This window comes from Hoplias malabaricus, chromosome 2 (assembly GCF_029633855.1).
Source record: "Hoplias malabaricus isolate fHopMal1 chromosome 2, fHopMal1.hap1, whole genome shotgun sequence".
NCBI lineage: Eukaryota > Metazoa > Chordata > Actinopteri > Characiformes > Erythrinidae > Hoplias > Hoplias malabaricus.
The window spans coordinates 53,203,283-53,227,865 of NC_089801.1; the positions used below are offsets into that span (position 1 = coordinate 53,203,283).

At 37.2% G+C, this 24,583-nt stretch overlaps 1 protein-coding gene across 2 annotated transcripts; it reads right to left on the bottom strand.

Annotated features, from left to right (window-relative positions):
* Positions 1–798: 798 nt before the first annotated feature.
* cenpe (centromere protein E) lies at positions 799–23,327 on the bottom strand. Of its 2 annotated transcripts, XM_066660121.1 has the most exons (59): positions 23,163–23,326; positions 22,754–22,866; positions 22,528–22,617; positions 22,320–22,438; positions 22,093–22,212; positions 21,916–21,997; positions 21,728–21,795; positions 21,567–21,641; positions 21,426–21,477; positions 21,152–21,239; positions 20,738–20,867; positions 20,532–20,651; positions 20,258–20,410; positions 20,025–20,172; positions 19,838–19,928; positions 19,212–19,497; positions 18,979–19,026; positions 18,674–18,883; positions 18,405–18,479; positions 18,206–18,274; positions 17,785–17,916; positions 17,495–17,672; positions 17,243–17,397; positions 16,720–17,013; positions 16,401–16,619; positions 16,018–16,176; positions 15,648–15,857; positions 15,251–15,544; positions 14,703–14,921; positions 14,539–14,622; positions 14,367–14,450; positions 13,522–13,680; positions 13,149–13,367; positions 12,513–12,731; positions 11,911–12,084; positions 11,627–11,827; positions 11,319–11,531; positions 10,726–10,947; positions 10,405–10,626; positions 10,082–10,303; positions 9,842–9,982; positions 9,554–9,643; positions 9,236–9,319; positions 9,031–9,147; positions 8,728–8,949; positions 8,422–8,577; positions 7,962–8,042; positions 7,801–7,866; positions 7,323–7,511; positions 6,679–6,894; positions 5,759–5,965; positions 5,455–5,658; positions 4,735–4,881; positions 3,647–3,759; positions 3,447–3,544; positions 3,250–3,361; positions 2,494–2,759; positions 2,339–2,395; positions 799–1,037 (listed from the first exon to the last, which is right to left on the bottom strand). In XM_066660121.1, the coding sequence occupies exons 1-59, from the start codon at positions 23,216–23,218 to the stop codon at positions 913–915; spliced, it is 8,763 nt and encodes a 2,920-aa protein (XP_066516218.1). In that variant the 5' UTR covers positions 23,219–23,326; the 3' UTR covers positions 799–912. The 2 variants fall into 2 exon arrangements, with proteins under 2 accessions (XP_066516218.1, XP_066516219.1); XM_066660122.1 differs by lacking the exon at positions 2,339–2,395 and having other exon boundaries at positions 23,163–23,327.
* Positions 23,328–24,583: the final 1,256 nt, after the last annotated feature.

The window sequence follows — 24,583 nt, forward strand, 5'->3', positions numbered from 1 at the left end:
GGGAGGGAACCGGACTCCACTCTCAGCGCTGGAGCGATCAGTTACAGCGCTCTCAATTATTCACATCCTCATTCAGGAGCCTGCGCTCTGTTCTCCGGAGCGCCACAGGTCGGGCTTTGGGATGCAAACGTAGATACAGGTCTAAAAGTTTGATATTTTAGGTACTCTTTATAATTACTGAACTCAGCTCCTTTAAAATAAAAAGTCCTTTAAATATACTCCTTAAAACCCATGTAAGTTATTTGATTTCTATTCTTATTTTTTTTCTTTAAATTACCATTACGTCACTTGTGGGGTTATTTGTATTTATACTTTAAAGATGTAAATGGTCTAGTCACTTGTCGAATGAAAAAAAATTTGACTTTTAACATGAAATCACCACATACGTGACATGTATGCTACTGAATATTTCAACACCCTTTACCTAAAACATCTTCCTGCATTACTGGTCTACTAGTTTAGCAGATCAAAAACAATAGTACTGAGTAATTGTATACTTTCTAGGAAAGGTACTTTTACCCCAGGCATTGTCCCCCCCACAGAAGAACAAATAAAACACAGTTTAGGATACTGTAACTAAATAAAAAAAGTATCTGCATCAGAGCAGTGAAGGTTGTTTCAAAATGATAATCTGTTTTAAAATAGCCTTCAAAAAACAAATTCAAGAAATAATGAATATTGACTTAAAACGTGTACTTCCTCTAACAATTTTGACATTGGCTTTAGTGTATCTGACGGATCTGAATGTAATGATGCTTATAGGTTTTACACAAGTAGGTAACTCAAATTTTAAAATGAATAAAAACAGTGCATACTTTATTTAAAAGTAAGAGTACAAACAAACAAAGACAGAACATACAGAAAAAACACTTACATGTCTAAACAATTACAACATAAAAAAAGGATGCCTGTTCACTGTGTTGGACACCCGTTCGCATCCATATTTGCATTTGTCTTTCGGGGAGAAGAGTTTGGAAGTTGCCACCAACTATCAGAGTTCGTTCCAGCAGAGCTGGCAGCTGCACTGGAGCCAACATCTGTGAAAACAAACAAAAGAAAAAGAGTAAGCGCATACCTGCATATCAATAACATTTTTAAACAAGACAAATACTAGACAGGAAAAACAGGAAATCATATGAAGGGCTTAATTAAATGACTGAATTGTGCATAAAAGCACTACACATTTAGTTACACTAAAGGACAGCCCAGTCAAACAGCAGCACAATGACCTGGCTTGCTTTAGTTTGCAATAGGGCATATCATGATACAATATTACCACGATATTTTGCCCATGACAATTATATCACGATACTGCGATTCTGTGATAATACAAGACAGTCCTCTGATACATCAGAAAATCTGTGTAACTGAAGATGAAATACTCCTTAATAGGCAATTAGCTGGAATAATGTATTTATTAGTTTCAATTTTACAGAACCTGATAACCAGTATTTGACAAAGCACAACAAAGTGCAAAGCATAGTTTTATGCCTCTAACACATACCCTGACTGCAGCCTGTGTCCAGTTCATCACAACATTTCAATGTAAATGGCCATAAACTGACAGGAAGCAGAACAGTTCTGTGGGGGCTGTGCGTGTTCGTTGCATTGCCTTAGGACTTTATTTTAACAATACAATTATTGCAAAGCAGATAGTCTTTGTCCATTTTGTTTCTACCTTCATTGTTGTAAAAGCTAAAATAGGCCCAGATTTTTAGATTTGAGAGAGGACGGTGCCTGCCTGGGTTTCTTTTTCATAAAAAACCTATTCATTTGATTAGCGCCACCACATGGAGTCATGAAGTAGTAACTTTGTTAATTCAAATTTTAAAGGGGAGTCTGATTAGAACACCTGCATGTTTCTCTGTGTGTGTGTGTGTGTATATATATATATATATATATATATATATATATATATTTGGCAGCAGCGTATCAATAATGTATTGCAAAAGAAAGTGATGAATATAAAATTAGAATATTAAAAGAAAGAAAAAAAAACAGAAAACCTTTACAATAATGATAAACTTCGTAAAAAGACGAAAAAAAATACTATATCGTTCGTCCTTAGTTTCTTAGGCACAAGTTACATGATGCAAGCACAGACTAAGTATTATTTGCCTAATACTTTTCATCACATGCTAAATGAAGCAAATATTAAAAGGTTTAATCCACTTAGAATTATTACCCCTACTAGTTTTGGCTAAAAATATTTCAGTGAAAAATCAAACCCAGTTCATGCTTGACCAAGGTTAGTACCCCAAGTGCCACAAAGTGCCCCAATCCCAAGTGCAGCAGGTACCCTTTACCACAATAACCACATCTGGACACAGTATGTTACCCTCATCATCGCTTTCTGAAAAATCCACAAATGGCTCAGCTGGCACACCTGAGACTTCTGATAGGAAAAATGCACATTGACATCTCCAGTCACTAATTTCAGGCCCAAAGCAGAACAACCAACAAGGAACAAACAAGTCACATTCGGCTACTCACCAGGCATGGTGCCGAGGCTGGAGTTGTCAAAAAACTGCCTAGGGCACTTCATTGACAAATGCTCTGCCCCAGACTGGACGTCGAAGAATTTGCTTTTTGGAGAGTCAATGAACACCCTTTTGGGGGAGTTCACTTCACTTTCCGTCAATGGAGGATGTCTCTTGGTTGGAGTGCGTGGGGAACGAGGAGCTTCTTTCTTGCCATCCCGCAACTTGTAGGCCCTACTCTTCCATTTACTGATTTCTTCTTGTTGCTTGGTCACAAGGCTGGAAATTAAAGAGATAAATTATATATATATATATATATATATATATATATAAAGATTTATCTATCTTTCGCAAAATTTGAAGCAAAACTTTCACATGTAGAGGACAACGGTTTTGGAGCAACTTTTTCTCTAGGCCTTAACCCCGACTTGGTTAACAGAGGTACTACTCAGAGGTACTACTATGGTTAGTGTAGTGGGTATCAATGCAGACTCGCTAAATAAATACATAAAATTAGTTAATCTATAGTCTTCACCAGCCTTTCTATTTCTAAAATACTGGGGATAAAGCATATTTCCTGTAATCGTATTGATACATGCAGCCCAATTGGCTTTTCAACATACTGCATTCATAGTCTTACCTAATGAAGCTTCTAAAAATAAATTGAGATAAAAAAGGTTCTGAACCTACATTCTATATTGCAATTTAAAATTACAAGTCATGTGTGCACAGTCCTGAGATTCAACCACTTTTAAATTTATTTTTATACTTTTCGAAGTGGGCATTTTTCTTCTCCAGCTCCTCAATTTTCTTCTCTTTATGACAAGCAAGTGTCTTTGTCTGGGAGCCACCTTTAGGATGAGTCTGTTCACCCTCGATGACTGTAAAACAGTATAATAATATTCATTATAAGCTTGTTAATGGTCTTTTAAAAAAGAAAAAATAACAAATAAATACATTTCTCACAGGAATTCTCTTCCTCCTTTTGTGTTTTCCTGAGATTCTCCTTCAGTTTGCGAATGACCTCTTCTCTGTGCTCCAGCACCGAGGATAACTGTGCTATTCTAGAAATCAAGAAAAGTCTTTAAGCAGTGTAACATTTTCTGCAACAGTTCTGTTTGTGTTGACGGAAAAGTAAATATTGGATATGAGGGAAACGTCCTTACTCTCTTTCATGACCAGTGGTGACTGCAATATGCTCGAGTTCCATCTTAACCATGTTGTTTTTCAAGGCCTCCATTTCTGCAGCCAAAGGAGGCATCTTTGCCTTTGCAAGAGCCTAGAGGATTATCAGCAGATTGAAAAAAGACTTGTAAATATCCTCACTGTGATAAAGGAAAGTGGACAAATGAAGGCTTCTTAAAAAATTCAAACCTATTTAACACTAGTTAAGATGTGGGCTTGATGCTCCTGGAGTTCCCCCTAGTTAAATTTATTTGTAAAGCATTGTACTGAAAACAACGAGGAAGTGGATGGAGAAGGGGTGGTTTCCTACTGCAGTATTACACAGTGCAAATCCTGCAATGCTCAACATGGAATAACAACAAGATTTATCCTCCCCTCTACAGCCCAGTGGATCATCACAATTTTGATGCTGTAATTTTAAGCAGAAAATTATACATAATGTTCTCTTAACTTCAAAATTTACAAGCAGGGTATTTTCATTACCAAATTTTTGTAGTCTTCGCTCTAAAACATCCCAAAGGTTTTCCAGTCCAGTGTCAACATCTTTTTCACCAATGCAGTTGACACTTTGCAATGCGCTTGGTGTTGCATGGTTTGGATGCAGCTGCTTGGCCACTGAACTCCATTCCCTAAAGCTCTCTATGCACTGTTGTTGAGCTAATCTGAAGACCATATGAAGTTTGGAGGTCTGAAGAGATCGACTACGCCGAAAGTTAGAACCCTCTGCACACCCTATGCACCATCACATCTGCTGACCCTGCTCGGTATCCTATTTTACGCCACCAACCACTTTGTTACCGAGTTGCTGTCGTTCCCAATCGCCTCCACTTTGTTATAATAACACTGAAAGCAGACTGTGGAATATTTAGAAGCAAAGAAATTTCATGACTTGACCTGTTGCACAGGTGGCATCCTATACAATACTGAATTTACTGAGCGACCCACTCTTTCACAAATGTTTGTAGAAACAGTCTGCATGCCTAGGTTTTATACACCCATAGCCATGGAAGTGACTGGAAAACCTGAATTATATACACACACCCATTTCTAGTGTAGAGCTGTGACTAACCTGAGACTCCTGGAGTTTTGCTTGGAGGTTATGGACAAGTTCCTCTCTTGCCTTTAATTCTGAGCTAAGATCTTTAAGCATGACCAGGTGCTTTTGGTTGGAAGCATCTGCCTGGACCTTCAACTCGTCCATCCTCTTTTGGATCACCTAACAGGGATAAAATAAAACAATTAAAATTAGACACGGGGGAAAAAATAAAGACTATTTATCAGGTGTTTTCTTTGTGAAATAAAATACTGACAAACAAATAATAAGAAAACACTACAACAAAAATTATTTTTAATATGAGTAATTTCAGAATTATGGAGGACCAAACCTGCCAAATAATTAATGCCTACATACAAGTAATTTCCTCCATTATAATGATATTTAAAAAAAATAAAACCCAGTCGAAAATACATTTAAAAAAAAAAAAAAAAAAAATTATATTTATATATATATATATATATATATATATATATATATATATATATATATATATATATATATATAATTAAGTAATTTATACATTTATATAAATCTTTTTTTCTAAATTCCACTTTTATTTATTTATTTGTAATTTTGGCAGGATTTGTCCTCTATACTGAATATTGTTTACAACATGAAAACAGATGAATACGTTTAACTAAAACAAACATACATGACAAACCTTTTTTCTTTAAACAATGTATATTCATATATTAAGTACTCTAGTTAAAAATAGGCTTGAATTGTGTGTACCTCCATCTGTTTCTGAGCTTGCTGCAGCTGAAGGGAGAGGCGCTGTTTATCTTGCAGCAGCTCAGCCTCAGTCTTGGGCTGGTCATAGTTTTGACCTGGCAGCAGGGCCAGGTTCTCACGCTGCTCTTCTCTCAACTTCTGAGCTGATTCCACCTCCAAGGGCTTCAAATCCGAGACTGCAGAATCATGTGTGTCCAACAAGTGCTACAAGGGAATAAATCCAAAATTAACAAATTTTGATGATCACCAAAGTCCATGTACAGGTCTTTACATGCAAAAATGCTAAAGAAAGTTTGGGCCTTACTTTTCGAACTGTTTCCTGACGATTCCTCAAAGCTGTACGGCGTGCAAGCTCTCGCTCGAAGAACTGCACTATAGAGGCAGTATTTGCAGTTCTGGCAAGTGCCAAGCCCTCCTCATGGGCACATTTCCGTGCGTGATGTTCCTCTGAGAGAGTGACTGCATGTTTAGCTACACCATCTTCCAGGAATTCAAGAATGCTGTCCATTTTCTGCCAAATGAACATTGATAGATTTTCCTCAGCGTACAGACATTTGAAGCACAAAAAGAAAAGTCATCCAGCTTCACCATGCAGTGACAAGATATGTTCAGTTCTTTTCAAAAGATGTTTCATTGTTAAATGAACAATCAATGAGTCATATTCCTTCAGGACAATTCTTCTCATAATAAAACAGCAATTAAACTTACTCCTAGTGGCCTAATGTGTTTTCTAAACTTTTTTTCTTTTTTATTTAATTGTTGAATCACCACAGTAAATTCCCTCTCAATGAATGCCAGGTATAAATTTTGTTTAAAACGGGACATATGCAAAATTCAGGGACTGAAACTGACATGAATAGAGCTAGTGAGATCTCTTCATGTGAGAGTGATTTTGTGCAAAGATCTTCATGAACATGTTTTGTATAGCCCATATACCTATTCTAACTCATTAAAAAAAAAAAAAAAAAAAAAAAAAAAAAAAAAACAAAGAGGTAGAATATGTCAACTGAACATTACAGCTTTTGTAAACACCTTAAACAAATAAAACGGAATTTTTAGATTTAATGGCCCATTGTTCCAGATTGAGTACAGGATAAGATTTGGGGATTTCAATTCAACTGAGATATGAAGAAATGGGGGATTTTTTTTCCACAAAAGCCTTTATATTACTCTGAAAACCACTCAAGATATTCTGCAAAAAAGTTAGAAACTGGCTTTACATACCTGCAGATACAGTTTGCGTTTGTCCAACAACTCTGAGAGTCGCTGGTCCCAAATTTCCTGCAAGTCTTCCTGGATTATATGAAGAGCTTGTGAAGGAGCCTGAGCTCGACGAATAAGCACATCCTGCAACCTTCTCTCCTCAAAGGATGCCACATCATGCTGAATTTGGGCCATAAAGTGGGCCTTGTGGCGTTCAGCTAGTCTCTTTAGGGTCATCTAAAGAAATGAAAATGGTCAGTGTCAAAGGATTACTTCTGAAGTTGTCACAGTTCAGTCCGAGGGTAAACAGGATTTGCCTATGGGGGGAAAGTCAATAAAACTTTGCAGAATAAATTAATAAAGTAATCCTTAGCCTACATTATGTCATGTGTATCCATTCCCCCTCAAATTTAGACTTCAGATCCGTTTTAGGGTTGATCCCCAAGTTGTGCTCATGAAAAAAAAAAATGTTTTTATATTCCTATCTTCACTTTTTTCATTTACATGTACAATATTCTGCATTGGCCAAGATGTGGCCTGTACTATAATACTACAATCAATTTATTTATGAAGGGTTTTTTTCAATTTATGTCATAAAGCAGCTTTAAAGAATTATTCTATGTTCATGTGTGCATGTCTTTGGTAACAATGCTGTTGATCCTTACCCCATTTTTTCCAAGAATTTCATTAAGGAAGGCTGTCTTCCTTGAGAGATCATCATACACAGCTCTATGAGGTTTTGGAACAAATGGCAGCAACTGACAGACTAAAGAACATTCTTCTTTGTTGTCATCCATCAAAGGATCTTTTGGCGTTGGCCGATCGATGATCCTCTGTAGCTTCGAGAAAGCAGCCTTTGTGGGGGGGAAATAAAAGAACATGGTTATTTATGCAACATGATATACAAACCCCATTTTTCAGAAAAGATAGTATAATGCAGTTAAGCACATCTGTGATTGTTTCTCTTCTACCTTCATTTAACAGAAAAACAGACTAGCAACAGTGTAAAGTTCCCAGAAAATTCATGTAACATTGTTTTCTTTTTAAACTTTGTGTTAATGGATCGAGAAATTGACATCATGTCCTCAATGTCAGAAAAAGAAAGTGTGCTTAGTAATCAAAAATAAAATTGAAATTACTTACCTTAAGTTTCTCATTAAAAGAGTCAATCTCCGACACAAACTTCACAGTCCTTTGTGCAACATTGGCCTATTTATTCACATAAAAAAAATTATAGCACTTAGTTTGTCCATCTACTGCAGCACCATGCATGTATACATTTTTCGAAATTTGATAACACTTACATTGCTCAAAGAACTGACATCAGATTCAAGCTGTATTTTGTGCTTCTCCAGTGTTTGTACTTTCTCCTCTATCTGGATCAGCTGCGGAATTGTGAGATATGAAGTTTTAGATAAACATCTGTGTTTTTTCTATTAAATTCATTCATTCATTCTCTGTAACTGCTTATCCATATATCTGTTATCTATAACAGAGTCGCGGTGGGTCCAGAGCCTACATGGAATCATTGGGCGCAAGGCAGGAACACACCCTGGAGGGGGCGCCAGTCCTTCACAGGGCCACACACACACACCCCTACGGACACTTTTGAGTCGCCAATCCACCTACCAATGTGTGTTTTCGGACTGTGGGAGGAAACCGGAGCACCCGGAGGAAACTTTTAAATTTAAGTCTGCACACAAAACCTTTGCAATAAATTAAGAAAGCTCCTGATTTAATTAATAATATGCTTATTTATGTCACCTCCTCCATCTTTCCCTCCAGCTCTTTCCTGAGTTGGTCACGCTCTTCTCTGACTCCATTAAGGACCTCCTGAAGCTGGTTTGCATGGGTCTTTTCATTCAGGAGCTGGTCTTTGATGCTACCAAGGCATTCAAGCTCTTCAGTCAACTGCTTTATCTACAGACGATAAGATCAGTTTGTAAAAGATGTGCATTTTTGTAGACAAAAAAATCATAAACAATACAAAATGCTCAATAAAAATAAATAAATACATTAAAAAAAAAAGACCTGAATTCCAGAATTATACACACACATTGTGTTTCTTACCTTTTCTTCACTCTCTTTAAGATCAGTACTCAGTTTGAGTCCCTCATCTCTGGCATTCCTAAGCATTTCATCAAGTTTCACTTTTTCTTCCTCAAGAGAGCTAATGCATGCGCGAAGTTTCTGCAGCTCTGCACTGACATTCTGAGATTCAGAGGTCTTCTCTGCTAACAGCTGATCATTCAGGCCTCTCAGATGCAAAAGATCTTCGCTCAATTGGCTCAGCTAAAGAGACAGCAAAATGAAAAGTGTAAAATATGTCATTTATATTATAAATAAGAGAAAGTAAAGTGCTGGAGCACTTACTTGCTGTTTAAGGTCAGACTCTTTTTCAGCACTTTGGGTCATCAAGTCCATGTTCTCTTTCTGCTGCTGTTTCAACTCCTCTTTGGTAGAACGGAGTAAATCTTGATAGGCTTTGGACTAAAAAACAAAGTCCATCCACATTTACTCAATATTTATAAAGTTTTAAGCAGCAAAACATTTCCTTGTCACCATTGATGGATCTTACCATTTCTGCAGCTTCCTGAATATCTTTTCTGAGCACTGTCCTCTCATTTCTCAAAGACTCAATTTCTTCCCTGAGGGCCAGCATCTGTACAATAATCATACATTTAAGAATATTCTAAGCCATGCTTAACCACATCTCTGCCTGGCACAAATGCCTGCCTGGCATATATTAACTGTCTGAAAAAAGTTCATATGTATGCACCATGTAAAAAGTTATTTAGGGCATTTGAGTAATAGGCATAAAATCAGTTACCATCGCGGCTAATTTAGAAAAGACTTGTTGGAGACTAATTTTTAGAAAAGACTAATTTTCACTGACTTGTTGGAGCTCAGCTTCCCGTTTCTCTGCAGGGCTCAGCTGTTCTGAACTTTGCCGCTTCTGTTTTAATTCCCCTTGGACTTGGATCAGCTAGATAAGGAAGATAAAAATTTGTAAAAATGGACAAAAACAAATATGATCAAATGTTCAGATCCTGCTAACTCAGGGTATAGTGAAATCTATGACCTGGCTAAAATGACTGAATAGTGGTCTTTTCGAGTCATGTTGGAATTTTGATTTGCATCCCATGCACTGTACTGCTAAATGATATTTGATACACTGCCCTACCTCTCTTACTCCTTGCAGCAGTTCCTGTAGTTGGTCACCTTCCTCATTAGATAAACTAGAATTGTCAGAGCTATTGCAGGGAGCATCCTTCTTCAATATGTGGCCTCTCTCAGAAATCTGGAATTGCTTCAGCTGCAGTATCTGAAAGCAAACACAGGGAAGACAACTAAGACTTTATCTCATCTACGAGGCTATGAGATGAAGGAAGCACAAACACACCATGTGTTCATAGTTCCTTACCAACTCTTGCTTCTTTTCCAATTCCACCCTAAGCTGGTTCTTTTCCTCCCTTAGTTCCTGAATTTCATCTAAGAGCTGGGCTCTCTCTTCTGACAGAGATGCATTGCTCATCTGAAGTCTCTTCAACTCTTGCATGATTTCAGGGTCGCTGTTAGTACTTTCAGCTAAAAGATGATCCCTCTCTGAATTTGTACAGTGAATACTGTTCTTCAGCTGCATTATCTGCAACAGCAATAGAGAAACATTTCAACGTCAATTCCACCAATGCATCTAGAAAAACACGGATCAGATTCGGGATCAAATAAATGAGAAACCCCACTTACCATGTCATTTCGCTCCTCTAGATCTTTCCTCAGCTGATTCCTCTCATCTCTCAGTCCCTGAAGTACTTCCAAAACCTGGTCTCTCTCTTCTGATAGAGATGCATTGCTTGTTTGAAGTCTCTCCAACTCTTGCATGTTTTCCATTTCATTTTTAGCACTTTCAGCTAAAAGATGATCTTTCTCAGATGTTGTACGCTGGACGTCTTTCTTCAGCTGCATTATCTGCATGAGGAATATCAAACATTTCAACTTTGATTCCATCAATGCATCTGAAAAGCAGGAATTGGTGAGGAGGAGGAGGAGGAGAAAAAAAAAATGTACCATGTCTTTCTGCTCGTCCATATCTTTCCTCAGCTGATTCCTTTCCTCTCTCAGTCCCTGAAGGACTTCAAAGAGCTGGTCTCTCTCTTCAGTCAGAGACAGCACACTTGCTTGAAGTCTCTCCATGTCCTGCTTGCTGTACAAATGGCTTTCAGCATTTTCAGCCAAAAGACATTCCTTCTCAGCAACAGTGAACTGGACTTCCTCCCTCAGCTGCACCACCTACAAGAGGGTGGGATGGTCAGTGTCATTGTGGTTAAATGCTATCGATACACTTACATCTATTTCAACCCAGGATGGAGAGTTAAGTGGATCAGAAACAGAGTCAAAAGTTGTGTTTCTATTCTGATTTGAACTTGTCCCAACCTCTGTCTAATGGTTAGAGGACCGGGCTTGATACAGGAATGTTTCCAGTTTGATCACCAGGACCAGCAGGAACACCCACAGCTAAAGTGTCCTTGAGCAATGCACTGAACCCCCAAAAGCTCCCCCTGGTCTTTGTGTGTTCACAGCCCCTAGTGCACTAGTGTGTGTGTTCACTGCAACAAATATGCCAAAAACCCATAAAGCCAACAAAGCTGCACTGGTCCTACCATCTCTTCTTTCTCCTCCAAGTCTATTCGAAGCTGGTTCTTCTCCTCTCTTAGGATGTGAAGTACTTCCTGGAGCTGGTCTCTCTCTTCACTCAGAGACCTGACACTCATTTGAAGGCTGTCCAGCTCCTGATTGTTGCTATCAGCTCTTTCAGCCAAAAGACGTTCCATCTCAGCAGTAGAACTCTGGACTTCTTCCTTCAGCTGCATCACCTGTAATGAGATTGACCGTTCAAAACCTGTATCCATTAATGGGCTTGCATCTCATAAATGAAGGCAGTGAAAGTGAAAAAGTGACCAGGTCTTACCATTTCGTTCTTCTCTTCAAGCTCTGTATTAAGCTGGACCTTCTCCTCTCTCAGGCCCTTCAATATTTCCAAAAGCTGATCTCTCTCTGCAGTGATTGCAGCAATTTCTGCACGAATCTGCTCAACGCTGGCAAGATTTTCACTAGAAACTTGGTCTTTCTCAGCAGTTAAAGACTGAATTTCTTGTCTTAATTGCATCATCTGTAGTGGGAACAAAAAAAAATTAATACAGATGCTTCATACAGCCACGTTTCAAGTAAAATTACAGAACTGTTACTTCATACAATCTCATTCTTCTCCTCTATGTCTGTCCTCAGTTGTTTATTCTCCTCTTGGATCTGGTCTCTCTGTTCAGTCAAAGACAGGATGCTGATTTGACATTCTTCCAGTTGTGCTTGATCATGTAGTACATTGTCCTTCTCAGCATTAATGATGAGCTCCTCTCTCAGCTGCATCAACTGCAATTGACAGAAAAAATGTTTTAGAATGCCTTAAGAGATGTGTCATTGTTGTATATTCAGGAAAAGCACAAATACACAGGCAAAAAGAGGGGGGGGGGTGTTTGCTGGCAACAAATGTCTGTGCCTTTTAATAACCTCAAAGCCTAATCAGCATTTTAAATATTTTGTTGCTCAAAGGCAAAATTTAAATAAAATTAATTTGCTTAAGAAGGCAAAATAAAAATTTAAATTAGAACATTAAATAAACAAGTTAAATTAATTAATTAATAAAACAAATTTAAGCCAAATCTGTCAAAATTTATCACAAAATGATTGGGTAGGATTTGACAAAGATACAGAAGCATTTTTCAAACAGCCCGAGTACACATCTATACGGTGAGAAATATTCTTGAATAGTCTTCTTAGAACAAACAACATAATCTTACCATGCCATCTTTCTCCTCTGTGTCAATCTTCATCTGGTTATTCTCTTCTCTCAGACCCTGAACCATCTCCAGGAGTTGGTCTCTCTCTTCAGTGAGAGCAGTGACATTGGCCCGAATCATTTCCAGTGCAGCGTTCTCTGCATTGTCCTCGGTTTTCAGACACAGAAGTTGATCTCTCTCTTCACCGGCTGACTCGAGCTCCTCCCTCAACTGCATTATCTGAAAATACATTCATGTCCGCATTAAGTAAGCACAACTGGAAACACGAACACTACTGCTGTTATTGGTGAAATTAACTTTAGCGTCTCTGGTTTAGGCAAAGTTAAACATGGCTATAACTGAGGGCAACTTTCAAGCAGAGTTGACCTTAGTGTTAAATTCCATAATTTAATAAATAAAAGAAAAAAACAACAACCAACAACTAAATACAAAATGAAGATAAATTAGCCAAACATAACACAATATTAAGTGTTAAAAAAATTAACTGAATTAATAAACCCACACACAAACTAAAACTAACATTAAAAAACCTGATAAATCACAATAAATTTAAAATGTGTCAACAGACAGCAGCCTTATGTAAAATACAAATGCCCCCTATGAAGATGTAGGAACATTTTTGCAATTGGTTCTCACCACAATGTCCTTGTCCTCCAGAGTATATTTTAATTGAGTATTCTCTTCTCTCATGCCCTGCAGTACATCCATGAGTTGATCCCTTTCTTTGGTAAGAGAGTTTATGTTGGACTGTACTTGCTCCAGTTCAGCAGCTTCAAGCTTAATCTTTGCATTCTCAGAAAGAAGGCGGTCTTTTTCATCACAAACTATCTTCAGTTCTTCACCCAACTGTTTGATCTGAGGTTAAATGAAAAAGGGCAATATTCCAGAATATTGTTAATAATCTGTCACTCAATTATATTTTTAATTGTTAAATTAAAAAAAGAATCCATTTGCTGTTTTATAGCAATAACTATTTTGATTTACATTCATCAGAGATTAATGCAAATACCTCAAGTTTAAGATTCTCCAGTTTGCTGTCTTCACAGGCATCAGAATTAGTGACTTTGGACTGGAGTTCATCCCTCTGGGATTCTAGGTCACATACTTTGCCTTGAAGCTCTTTCAAATTATCCAGTGCCACTCTCAACTCGGTTTGATTTTCAATCATCTGTAGTAAATTAAACATTAATAATGATTAATAATGTCGAAGTGAAGCACCACTCTTAGAGAACATTTCAGGTGCTCACCCAGAATTCATCTCTAAGGTGTAGCTCAAGGACATTAATGTTGGTTGAATGTGGAATGTACAGAGCACTTCAGTATTTGATTAACATTTGTCCTTCATTAAAAGGTCAGAGTTGTTTGCACACTCTCTACAAATACTGTCATGGAAATGGTTGCTGACTATATTATCACATTAATAACTTCACTACCAGAGACCGAAAACCAAAATCAGTAACAGATATTATACTATAACAAGTCAGATTTGCAAAGCCAAAAAAAAATTCTTAAATGTCTTTATCTTTAAAATCTAAGTCACATAACTGTGACTTAGTAACAAACACATACAACACTGTGCCTGCATGCATGCATATTTTGAGTAAGTCTTCCTGTTGCATTATGTGAAAAAGAGCTACATAAATGACAACAGCTCCACCTGAATGTAGAATCTGAATTATGGTAGAGAAAACTTAACATTTGTACCATGATAAACTGGAAAAGAGTCAAACACTCAAAACATCCCACATCCCATAGAGAAACCTTTATGAGGATCTGTGAAAGTCTAAATGGTTGCTAGTAAGCATATATATATATATATCAACTTTTTAAAACATATAGTTTATATTCATTTACCATCTCCACATTTTCCTCAAGATCCATTTTCATTTGGCGATTCTCTTCAGTAAGTTCTAGAAGTTGCTTCTGCAGCTGCTGTGTCTAGGGTGGAAATTTAACAGTAAAACAATTTAACATCAACAACTACAAACATTTTTTCTAAATTATGTGTTTATTATTTTGTACATACTTGAAGTTGTTGGTCTTGTTCACATGCTGTTGTTTGGTCTGAAGAGAGCTCATGCAGCTTCAGTTTATCCTGGGCCTGTATGAGCTAATCAGAATATAAAAAGTCAATCTCATATTATTAAATACAAAAATCAAATGTTTTTAGCAACTGAATCTCTTATATACCATGTCATTGCTCTCTTCCAGGTCACTCTTCAGCTGGTCATGCTCTTTTAGACTCTGAAGAATCTCCTGAAGCTGGTTCCTTTCCTCAGTTACAGAGTTAAGTGCTTCATGAAGGCTCACCAACTCCTCTGAGTTATGGGGAGCTTCCTTTACGCTCTCAGAGGGAAGCTGATCTCTTTCACAATTAAAAGATTCACGTTCTTCACACAACTGTGCTACCTGCAGGAGGACAGAATGGCACAGTCTTCTAAAAGCTGAAATCGAATTTAAAATGTAACAAATTTCTTTCAGTTTCTGTCCTTCATTAAATGGTGCGAGAAGTAACTGTTGCAACATTGAAGGTGGAATAACAAACCCACTAAAAAGGGGTCAGGATACCAGAACCTGTTATGTCCTGAATTTTTCAATTTGGCACATCACAGGTAACTACCACAAATGTATGTTTATATAATAAACTTGTATGCAATTTGCATAGCCATGAATGTGAGAAACATTCATTTTTGAGAAGTTAAAAAAAAAAAAAAAAAAAAAAAAAAAAAGCAGCTCACTTTCAGGTTTGCTTCTTCCAAAGCAGCAAGCAATTTACTGTTTTCTGTAGAAAACTGTTCTAGTTGTTCCTGTGCCTTTGCCAACTGCTCAGCATTTTCTGTGTGCTGCTGGCTCAGCTGAGCTTCCTTTAGCTGTGTATCAACCAGCTCAGTCTCCATTTTTAAGAGTTCCTCTCGGGTCTTTTCAATCTCTTCCTTGAGACTTTCATTTTCTTCAGTCAAGGAGGTCTGAGCAGTGAGTAAACCAGCACTTATGTCTTGCTCAGCATGAACCACTTCTGTGAGCTCATTCACCTGTGAATAAACAAATTATATGGAACACTACGAAAATGAACATCACATCAGAGACTAGGTCTACAAAGCTTTTAAATAGGATCTGCATCCTCAAATGCCTCACCATCTTGGCTTTGTCCGCAATTTCACTCTTGAGCTGTGTTTGCTCTTCTCTTAGTCCACACAATAACGCTTGAAGTTGGTCTCTTTCTTCTGTTAGAGAACTTATGTTGGCCTTTGTGTTCTCCAACCTTTGAAGGTTGTTAATATTCTCAGACAGAATACTGTCCCTCTCTGCACTGGCACACTGGAGTTCCTCCTTTAACTGTGTCACCTGGCAAGAATGAAAAGATGTAGTTTGATGACATTGTTGTGAACTAGGACCAATCAGTAGGTGATACTGAAAATTAATGGACAAAATTATTACAACTCCATAATTCCGAAGACAGAACATTGTTTACATAGCAAATTACTAGATTTAAAAAAAAAAGTACCTGATTTTGCAGATCCTCAATAAGATTGCCTTCACAACTCATTGATGTTGGGAGCTTGGATTCAAGTAGAGATTTCTGTGCTTCTAACTGATGTATTTGCTCCTGCTGCAATTTTAACTTCTCCTGAGAATTTCTTAACTCTTCCTGAATTTCTATCATCTGTAACATCAAAACATTGCAAGATGTTCATTTTTTAAAAATAAAAATTATGAATTTATAATAATTAATATAAAAACTGAAGGATTGCAAAATTAAGGAACATTATTATATAAAGGCAGTGTTAAACTCACTATAGTAATTGTAAAACAATATCACCCTTTCACTGTGAACAAATACGGTTAAAATAAATTAAATTAATAAATACAAACAAAACAATCCAATACCATCTCCACATTTTCTTCTCTGTCTATCTCAAGTTGCTTGTGCTCCTCCTTTAGACCTCGGAGCACCTCCTGTAGCTGGTCTCTCTCTTCATTGGCGGAGATGACAGCCAAACGAAGATTCTCCAGCTCCTGTTGGCAATTCTGAGCATTTACAGCTTGCTCAGGAAGGTCATATTTTTCAGAACGTGGAGATCCAAGTTCTTCAGCCAGCTGCACTGACTATGGGAAGACAAAAGCTCTGATTAATAAAATGTCCAAAAAGACAAGAAAGGACTAGAAATTTTATTTAAAGTACACTGCATTAAGCCAACAAAGTAACCTTCTGATTAGCTTCCTCTAAGGCACTAAGAAGACAGCCATTTTCCTTTGATATGCGTTCCAGATCTGTCTGGATCACAGTGAGCTGCTCCAAGGTCTCCTGGTGCTGATGGCTCAGCTGAGCTTCCTTGAGTTCTGCTTCAGTCAAAACACTCCCCATTTTCACAATTTCTTCCTGTGCTTTTTCTGCCTCTTCTTTAAGTCTCTGTATTTCCTCAGTGGAGCTGGAAAGAGCAGACATGAGACCTTCCCTCTCTTCTTGCACAGAGTGGAGTTGTCCATTGAGCTCATTTACCTAAGGATCAATACACAAAGATTGAGAAATGGACAAAAATGTGAATGTTTGAAAGAACAAATTACATACTGGAGAATACATAGAGTAGAAGTGTATGGCAGTAGATTAGTGTGTCACTTAAAATGACACTTAAAATGTAGAACTACGATTATATACCACTACAGTAACACTTTGCTTAGAAAGTTTTTTTGTTATCTGAATTCATTTATAATAAATGATCATTTCCCACCTGTATTAACAAGTCATCCACTTTCACAGGAAGGACTTCTAAAGCCTTTAGCTCTTCCACTTTAATTTGTAAGCCCCTTTTATTCTCTTGGCTCTTCTCAAGCTCCTTACTTAATTCAGCAACTTTTTTCTCCAGCATGAAACTATCCAAAACATCTACATAAAGAGATTAAAACATTAAGATTCTGCACAGTCACAGCCCTACACAACTGTTTGAAACTAAAGCACAAAGAGGAAATATATTAAGTCCTACTTTTGGGAACCTTCCCGTCCAGAAGAGCAGTCAGTTTAGTGTTCTCATTAAAAGCCCCAAGCAACTCTTTCTGTAGGTCAGCCTGCATTTTCTTAAAACGAGATTTCTCATTCTCAAGCTGACTCTCCAAGACCTTCACATGGTTTTCCATTCGGTCATATTCAGTAGTTAAGGTCACCTGAAGTGCAAGAGATAACGCAAACCACAAACATTCACAATACAAAAGTGGAATCACAAAAAGTATTTTTGTTTACTGAACAGAGGTTGGATTTTAAGAAGTAAACACTTACATCTCTCTCTTTGAGTGCCAGGTTTTCACTGCGTAGGAAAGCCCATTCCTTTTTGGTCTCCAGACTCAGGCCCTCTGCATCATCTAATGAGCGCCGTAGTTGTGCTACTTCCTGAATAAGGTCTTTGCCACTCTGCACAAGATTTGAAATGATCCACATTATGTAAAATGCATAACCGAATACAAACCTTCGGAGTTACAAAAATTAAAGTTTAAAAATTAAAATTTATTAGAGAATATTTTATTGATAAGTTTGCTATTTGAAGAGTTGGAAAGAATATGAATGAGATGGGGTTTCTTGCATGTTTACTTTCTGAAAATTACATCACTAAGTTACTACATCACTCTAACCACTATTACTAATAATGCCAGTAAAAGCACAAATCCAACTCAATAAATGTATAACAAGTGTCCACACGTACCATAGTCTGCAGTTCAGTCACTAATTCTTCCTTGCTTTTTAGTTTTGCTGATATAACCTCTAGATCAGCCTAGGAAGGAAGGGGGATAGGAGTCAGAAAATTATATATTTTACTGAAAAATGAACAAAATGATGTACACAATGAAACTTTGAAAATGTATGTGTTCTTAAATTGTCAAGAGAGGTAAATGTAAACACACCTTAAGTGTTTGGATCAGTTCAGCAGCATTTGTTGAGGCCATTTTTAGAGCAGAGATTTCAGCCTCCAACTCTCTCTGAAATATTAAAAACACTTTTCGTATTGTTGAAAATGTGCATGATTCAATTATTTGACTACAATAAAGAAAGACAAAATGTAGATATATATGACTATGCAAAAAGTTAAATTAATGCATATATAGAATACATTTCCTACGTCAACATTTTAAAAGCGAGATTAGCAAAAAAAATGATTATAAATGGTATGGACCTCATAGTCTTTTTTGCTTTCCTCCTCTAGTTTCTCAAATTCATCTGCATCCTTCCTTTCTTCAATGTCTCTCAGGAGAGTCTCTTTGTCTTTCATCAGTGCCCCGTTAGCTTTAAGAAGTTCTTCATTGTCTTGTTTTAGTCTATCGATATTTTCTGTAAGTAGCTCAAGGGTTTGATTGAGCATGTCCCTCTCTGTAGCTATAGTTTCCTGGATTGGGGAAGAAAAAAAAGAGAAACACACAACATATATAAGACCATAACAAGATTGCAAATTGGCAATTCTAAAATATGTCTGACACTAACCCTTTCAAAGCTCAGAGTCTCACACAACTGGATGGTTTCCCCAATGTACTGTAAAAAGAATAAAAGGTAACGTCATGTCAATTACATTTCTTTTAATATTTTTTAGCTAAATGGGAGAAGGAAAAAAAAAACAAAAAAAAACAACACACACACCACACAGAACAGTGAAAGCACAAGAGAACGACCTTTGCATCTATTTAAACAGCTATACAGAAACAGAAAATAAGCTCTACCTTGCAGTTCTCACAAGATTTGTCAGACGTGTCCAGGGCTGTAGGCTTTTCGAGCTCTGTAACCTTCAGCTCCAGAGAAGAACATCTCTCCTCAGCTTTTTGCTTCTCCAGAATCTCACTCTGCAATTGCTGTTCCAGAGTCTGCAACTGTTTTTCGAGCTGTTCAATCTTCTGCCTCAGAGCCAAACTGTTTTCGTCAGCCTTTTGTTTCTCTTGAGTCATTGTCTCCACCTGACGCTCCAAACATTCCACATTGAACATTACCTGGTGTGAGTCGAGAGAAACGCTGAAGACGCGTGGAATGGAGAAAGCAAAGCATCTGTTAATTACTGGGTGACGTATACATTACCAAACAAAACCACCATTTTAGCATAAAAGCATCAAGATATATACAAAAATAAATAAAATTTTAAAAAACAATACGGCACAGAACATTATATTAATAAAATTATTTGAATGTATCAGAAACAGTTCTTGATCTCCTGAGACTTCTGAAAATGTAACTGAATGTGAGGTATGGGAAGTTTCCCAAACCTCACATTGAGTTAAATTTAACTCACATCATTTGATTGAGGGGGGAACAAAATTTTTTTAAAAATAAATAATAATAAAAAAAAAAAACACACCTTCCTCCAGAGCTACGAATTGTAATGTTTCCCTCAATGTCCATGGAAGAATCATCAGGTATAGTGTAAAATCTATCAAAGTCATCCAAGTCTTAAAGGCACAAAAAGAGCACATTTAATAACACTACAGTGGTGAAAACAAATGGATAAACAATTGTACAACACCGTTTTAAATCAGAAATTCTACCTTCTCCTTCCTCATTTAAAGTAAAGTCAGCCCTCCTCTTTTTGAAAAAAGGCTCGGCAAAACTCAAGTCTGCAGATCCTTGGTCTTCTGCCATTAGTGGAGCAGATCTTAGAAGCTTCCCACCCCATGTCTCTCTTCTCTTGGGAACCTTCAGAGACAAGGAGGTCAAAATGTGATTAATGGACATCACTGAAAAACAACATAACATTGGAAAATGATTAAAAGGGGATTACCTTTTGAACCTGGACCACATTTGACGCTGTTACCAGCAACTTTGTTAAGTTCTTTATTCTATCTTCTTGCTCCCTCTGGAGTTGATCCTTCTCTTGAAGAAGCTGGCAGAGTGTCTCCTTCTCAGTCACAGTTGTTTGAGTGACAGAAGATACCTAAAAGAGACGAGAAATTAAAAATGCATAAAATGTACTTATTCTAGCAAGTGGGGAAAGAGAGAGAGAGAGAAAAAAAGAGACACTTCATGGAGAGATTTAGAGGGCACTATAGACTTGCCTCCAGAAGACGCCGCTTGAGGTCCACAATTTCATTGCGATATCTTCTCAAAAGTGCACCGTCATCTGAGACCTCCGTAACATGGGGATCATTTTTCATACGCTTTGCTGCACTAGCAAACTGAGAAGAGACAAGAGCAAAATTATTCAACTAACATCTATAAAAACACCTAGATAAACTGTCATTGAGAATGAGAAAGCTCCTACCTGTAAAGTGCTCACAGTTTCATCTACAGTGGCAGGGGTGATGGTGCAGATGATGACAGTTTTGGCATTTCCACCCAGAGAATTTTGAAGGATACGTGTTAGCTTGCTGTCTCTGTAATTTGTGAAGCCCCTGTGGAAGAAAATTAAATAGACAATTAACAGACAAAGTCTGAGGGGATAGATGGCACTCAGTCATAAACACTACTTAACTTTTTTTTTTATAAACACAAGCCATGTCCACACAAGTGAAAGTCTGTCTGAAACAGGTGCATCACTAAACTTAGCTGAACTCATTAATCATGATATTTCTACAGACCTTCAGATATAGCATACATAAATTGTAACTAAAGATTTTTCATTTGAGTTTCACACGTCAGACAGAACAAATGATATAACACTGTTTCCAAAACATACTTCTGGCTCTCGTCTGATAACTTCTTGATGACCTGTCCCAAGGTAAACAGACTGCGATTGATATTGCATCCCTCTTTTAATCGAGCTCCTGTAAAATACCAGAAACCACTTTAAGTAAACATTTAAAGGCCATTTTATTATAATTGCCTTCATTTTAAGAACAGACTAAAAGATTATCACAAAGAATTACCAGTCATTTCAGAGCATAATCCATGTGCAGAGAACTAGCCCCATGTACATTAGCATGACTGAACATTAACCCTATAAAACTTACCCTCTGCTCCTGTCTGACTTGCTCGTTCAGCACCAGCAAGATCCACCAAGTTCTGTTGAAAAACATTAATAAGAGTTAATGTCTATGCATCATGTTTCTGTTACTTCTGTTGTAATCCTGATTATGTTGACATAAACTTACCAAATGTGAAACAATGATAGCGCCATCTACATTTTCACCAGATGCTGGGTCACTTCGCTCTCTGCTCTCCAAGATCTAAGCAGAATAAAATCTCTCTTTATAAGCTCACACACGGGCAGCCAAGAATGATAACTGTCATTTGATTTATCAATAGCACTCACCATACGGAAAATAGTGTGAGAGCGGCTGCTCCGCTCGTTCATTTTTGTCTTCCCATAGTGCCGGTTTTCTAAGAGAATAAAGTGACAAATTATTGCAAATGTGGTCCCAAGGAGCAACACAAACTTAGTGCTATGACAAACGATGAGAAAAGTACAAACTCAAGAAGAAAGATGTGAAGATGGCTTACTTTCTCCTTTCCGGATCCAAGTCAATGCTTGCTCCGGAGAAGTCACCAGCTCTTCTGTCAAGTCAGCCACGTAAACATTTTTCTGTGGACATGCAAAATGGAAAAAAAATAAAAAACCGAAAAAAAAAATACTGTACATACAAATGCAGAAAAATACAAAAATATATCAATACTCACATAGTTGCCTTCCCGGATTTCCAGTGGTTTTCTTTTCCAGCTTTCACAAAGCAGATCGGTTACTGTTTCATTATAAATTTCCATGTAGCTCACTCGCAGGAGGAACTCTTTCTTCGGACACTAGAAAATGGGATAAGACATTTGTACATTGCAAATTTTATTTTGAACAAAGGTCAATTCCTCAAGTGGTACAGTCATACTGACATATAGCACTTATGAAATCTTACATTTTTGATTGTTTGAAAGACATCTGTCATGGCAAGTGGTATGACACCAGGGGTGTGGTCACTCCCCATCATTGTAAAGGTCTTTCCTGAAGAAGTCTGACCATAGGCAAATATGGTTCCTAGATGGTAGAGGAGACAAGAACATAGCTAAATATACACAGACTAACCACTCTTTAATGCTGTAATTTCATCATGCTTTAATATATACCATTGTATCCTTCAACAGTGGACACCACAAGGGGTTTGGCTATGTCTTGATAGAGTTGATTGGTGGACTCCTCTGCACTAAAAACACGGTCTAAAGAGGTTTTGCAGAGAAATAAAAACGGATTTGATTTCTTGATAAATTTATGAAAGTGTTAGTCAGATTTCTTAGAAGAAAATAAACAAAAAACACAACCTTCTGAACAGCAAATATTAATCAAGGTACTTACCAAAATTAAAACTTTTCGTGAGGTTACCATCATCGTCAATCTGATGTATGGCTTGTTTATCTGATTTCCAATACAGCTTTACAGGCTCTGCATTTTCAGCTGCTGCCACTTCCCTAACATAATAACATACCGACAACACCTCAGATTACTGCACACAGAACTATACAAATCTTGATTAAAGGAATCCCTCACTCCTCCAAAGTTATTTTTCCAAGTGTTGGAATTATTGATTGGTGGGCTACGGATTATTTTTATGTCAGATATTTAACATTACCCTGTATCTGCGGGCACACTGAGCAGGAGAGAAACAAGAGAGTCAACGTTAAGAGGTCCTCTGGATCTGAGGTCTCAGAGACGGAGAAAACCTGAATAAAATGACACAAAACCTATCTCCTATCCTCTTTCTTACCGTTTAATTGTTGGCCGGACCCTGACACAAACTTTCACTGCGGATTCCTCGCTCATTTTCTCCTCATAGCCGGTAACGTTATCGGTGAAAAGTGAGGGGATCTCTTCGGGAGAGCTCCGTTCAAACCGCTGCGGCGTCAATTCAAATTTTTAAACCAACTGTAGCTGGGTGACCTCATGAAGCGTCCGTCCAATCCCAAACCTCCGTTCAGTCAAATGACGATGGGAGTGGGTTAGCACAATAAAAGTCCAGGGCCGTTGAACTTAAGTCATTTCTCAGATCTTTAACTAAAAAAAAATCTCTCTTACTATAACCTGCGTTACAGTCATGATATTATGAATATTAGTTAGCTTTCCTTCTTGTGTGTGTGTTTAGGTTGTTAATTTTCCTTTTAAATGTATTTAATATTTTAATATAATTATCTTTGTTGTTTATGCCGATTATTGCAATGTTTTTAAATGTCTCTAACCTACTAATTGTTTTGTATTGTGTGATGTCTGACGTTAGTTGTATGTTTATACTGTTTGCTGCATTTCTGTAAAAAGAAAATATATATATTTTCCTAGACTGTATTAATTTTGCCAATCATTATATAAACTAAAATTAAATCTTAAATTCTCAACACAAATGCATTTCTGTCAAAATTCATTTATTCATTCATTCTTTGTAACCGCTTATCCAGTTCAGGGTCCTGGTGGGTCTGGAGCCTACCTGGAATCACTGGGTGCAAGTCCGCCCTGGAGGGGGCGCCAGTCTTTCGCAGGTTGACACACATTCACACCTATGGACACTTTTGGGTACCCAATCCACCTACCCATGTGTGTTTTTGGACCATGGGAGGAAACTCAGTTTTACCCGGAGCACCCAGTTTTACCCACCCAGACACGAGGAGAACACACGTTTCTGTAAAAATATTTCTTTGAAATAATAAATATATCTATTACACAATTTAAAAAGATACTTTAATATGATTTGCACAATCAGTAGACATTTACAGTTTTTTACAGGTTGATCACCTAATAAGTCACAACATAAAAGTATTTATTGTGGTTTTTCAAAAAAAAAAAAATAAATAAAAATAAAAATCAAGAGAAAACAGCACTAATTCTGTAATGGAAATAAAGATGTCCTAGCTGAGCTGGTTTATCAGAGTGTGGCCACTCAGCATTTAAATAATGTACTCTATGAGGAAGCACAAAAATGTCCTCTATATTATTATCCATATTAATATCAAATTTATTTCTTTTTATTGATAACCTCCTTAGAACCACCCAGAAGCTCAAAAAAATGGCAGATTAACAGGGTACATTATAACAGAAAAAGAACTGAGTTCACTAAAGTTATAATTCCAGATATATTTAGTTTTTATGCAAAATTAATCACAATACATAATAAATACTGCATTACAGTGAAAATCTGTA

Coding starts and splice junctions, on each gene's coding strand:
- cenpe (XM_066660121.1), bottom strand. CDS start 23,218: ATGAGCGAGGAATCCGCAGTGAAAGTTTGTGTCAGGGTCCGGCCAACA. Junction 21,642..21,727: donor CTCACACTATTTTCCGTATG/GTGAGTGCTATT, acceptor TATTCTGCTTAG/ATCTTGGAGAGCAGAGAGCG. Junction 18,480..18,673: donor AAAGCAAAAAAGACTATGAG/GTCCATACCATT, acceptor TTAATATTTCAG/AGAGAGTTGGAGGCTGAAAT.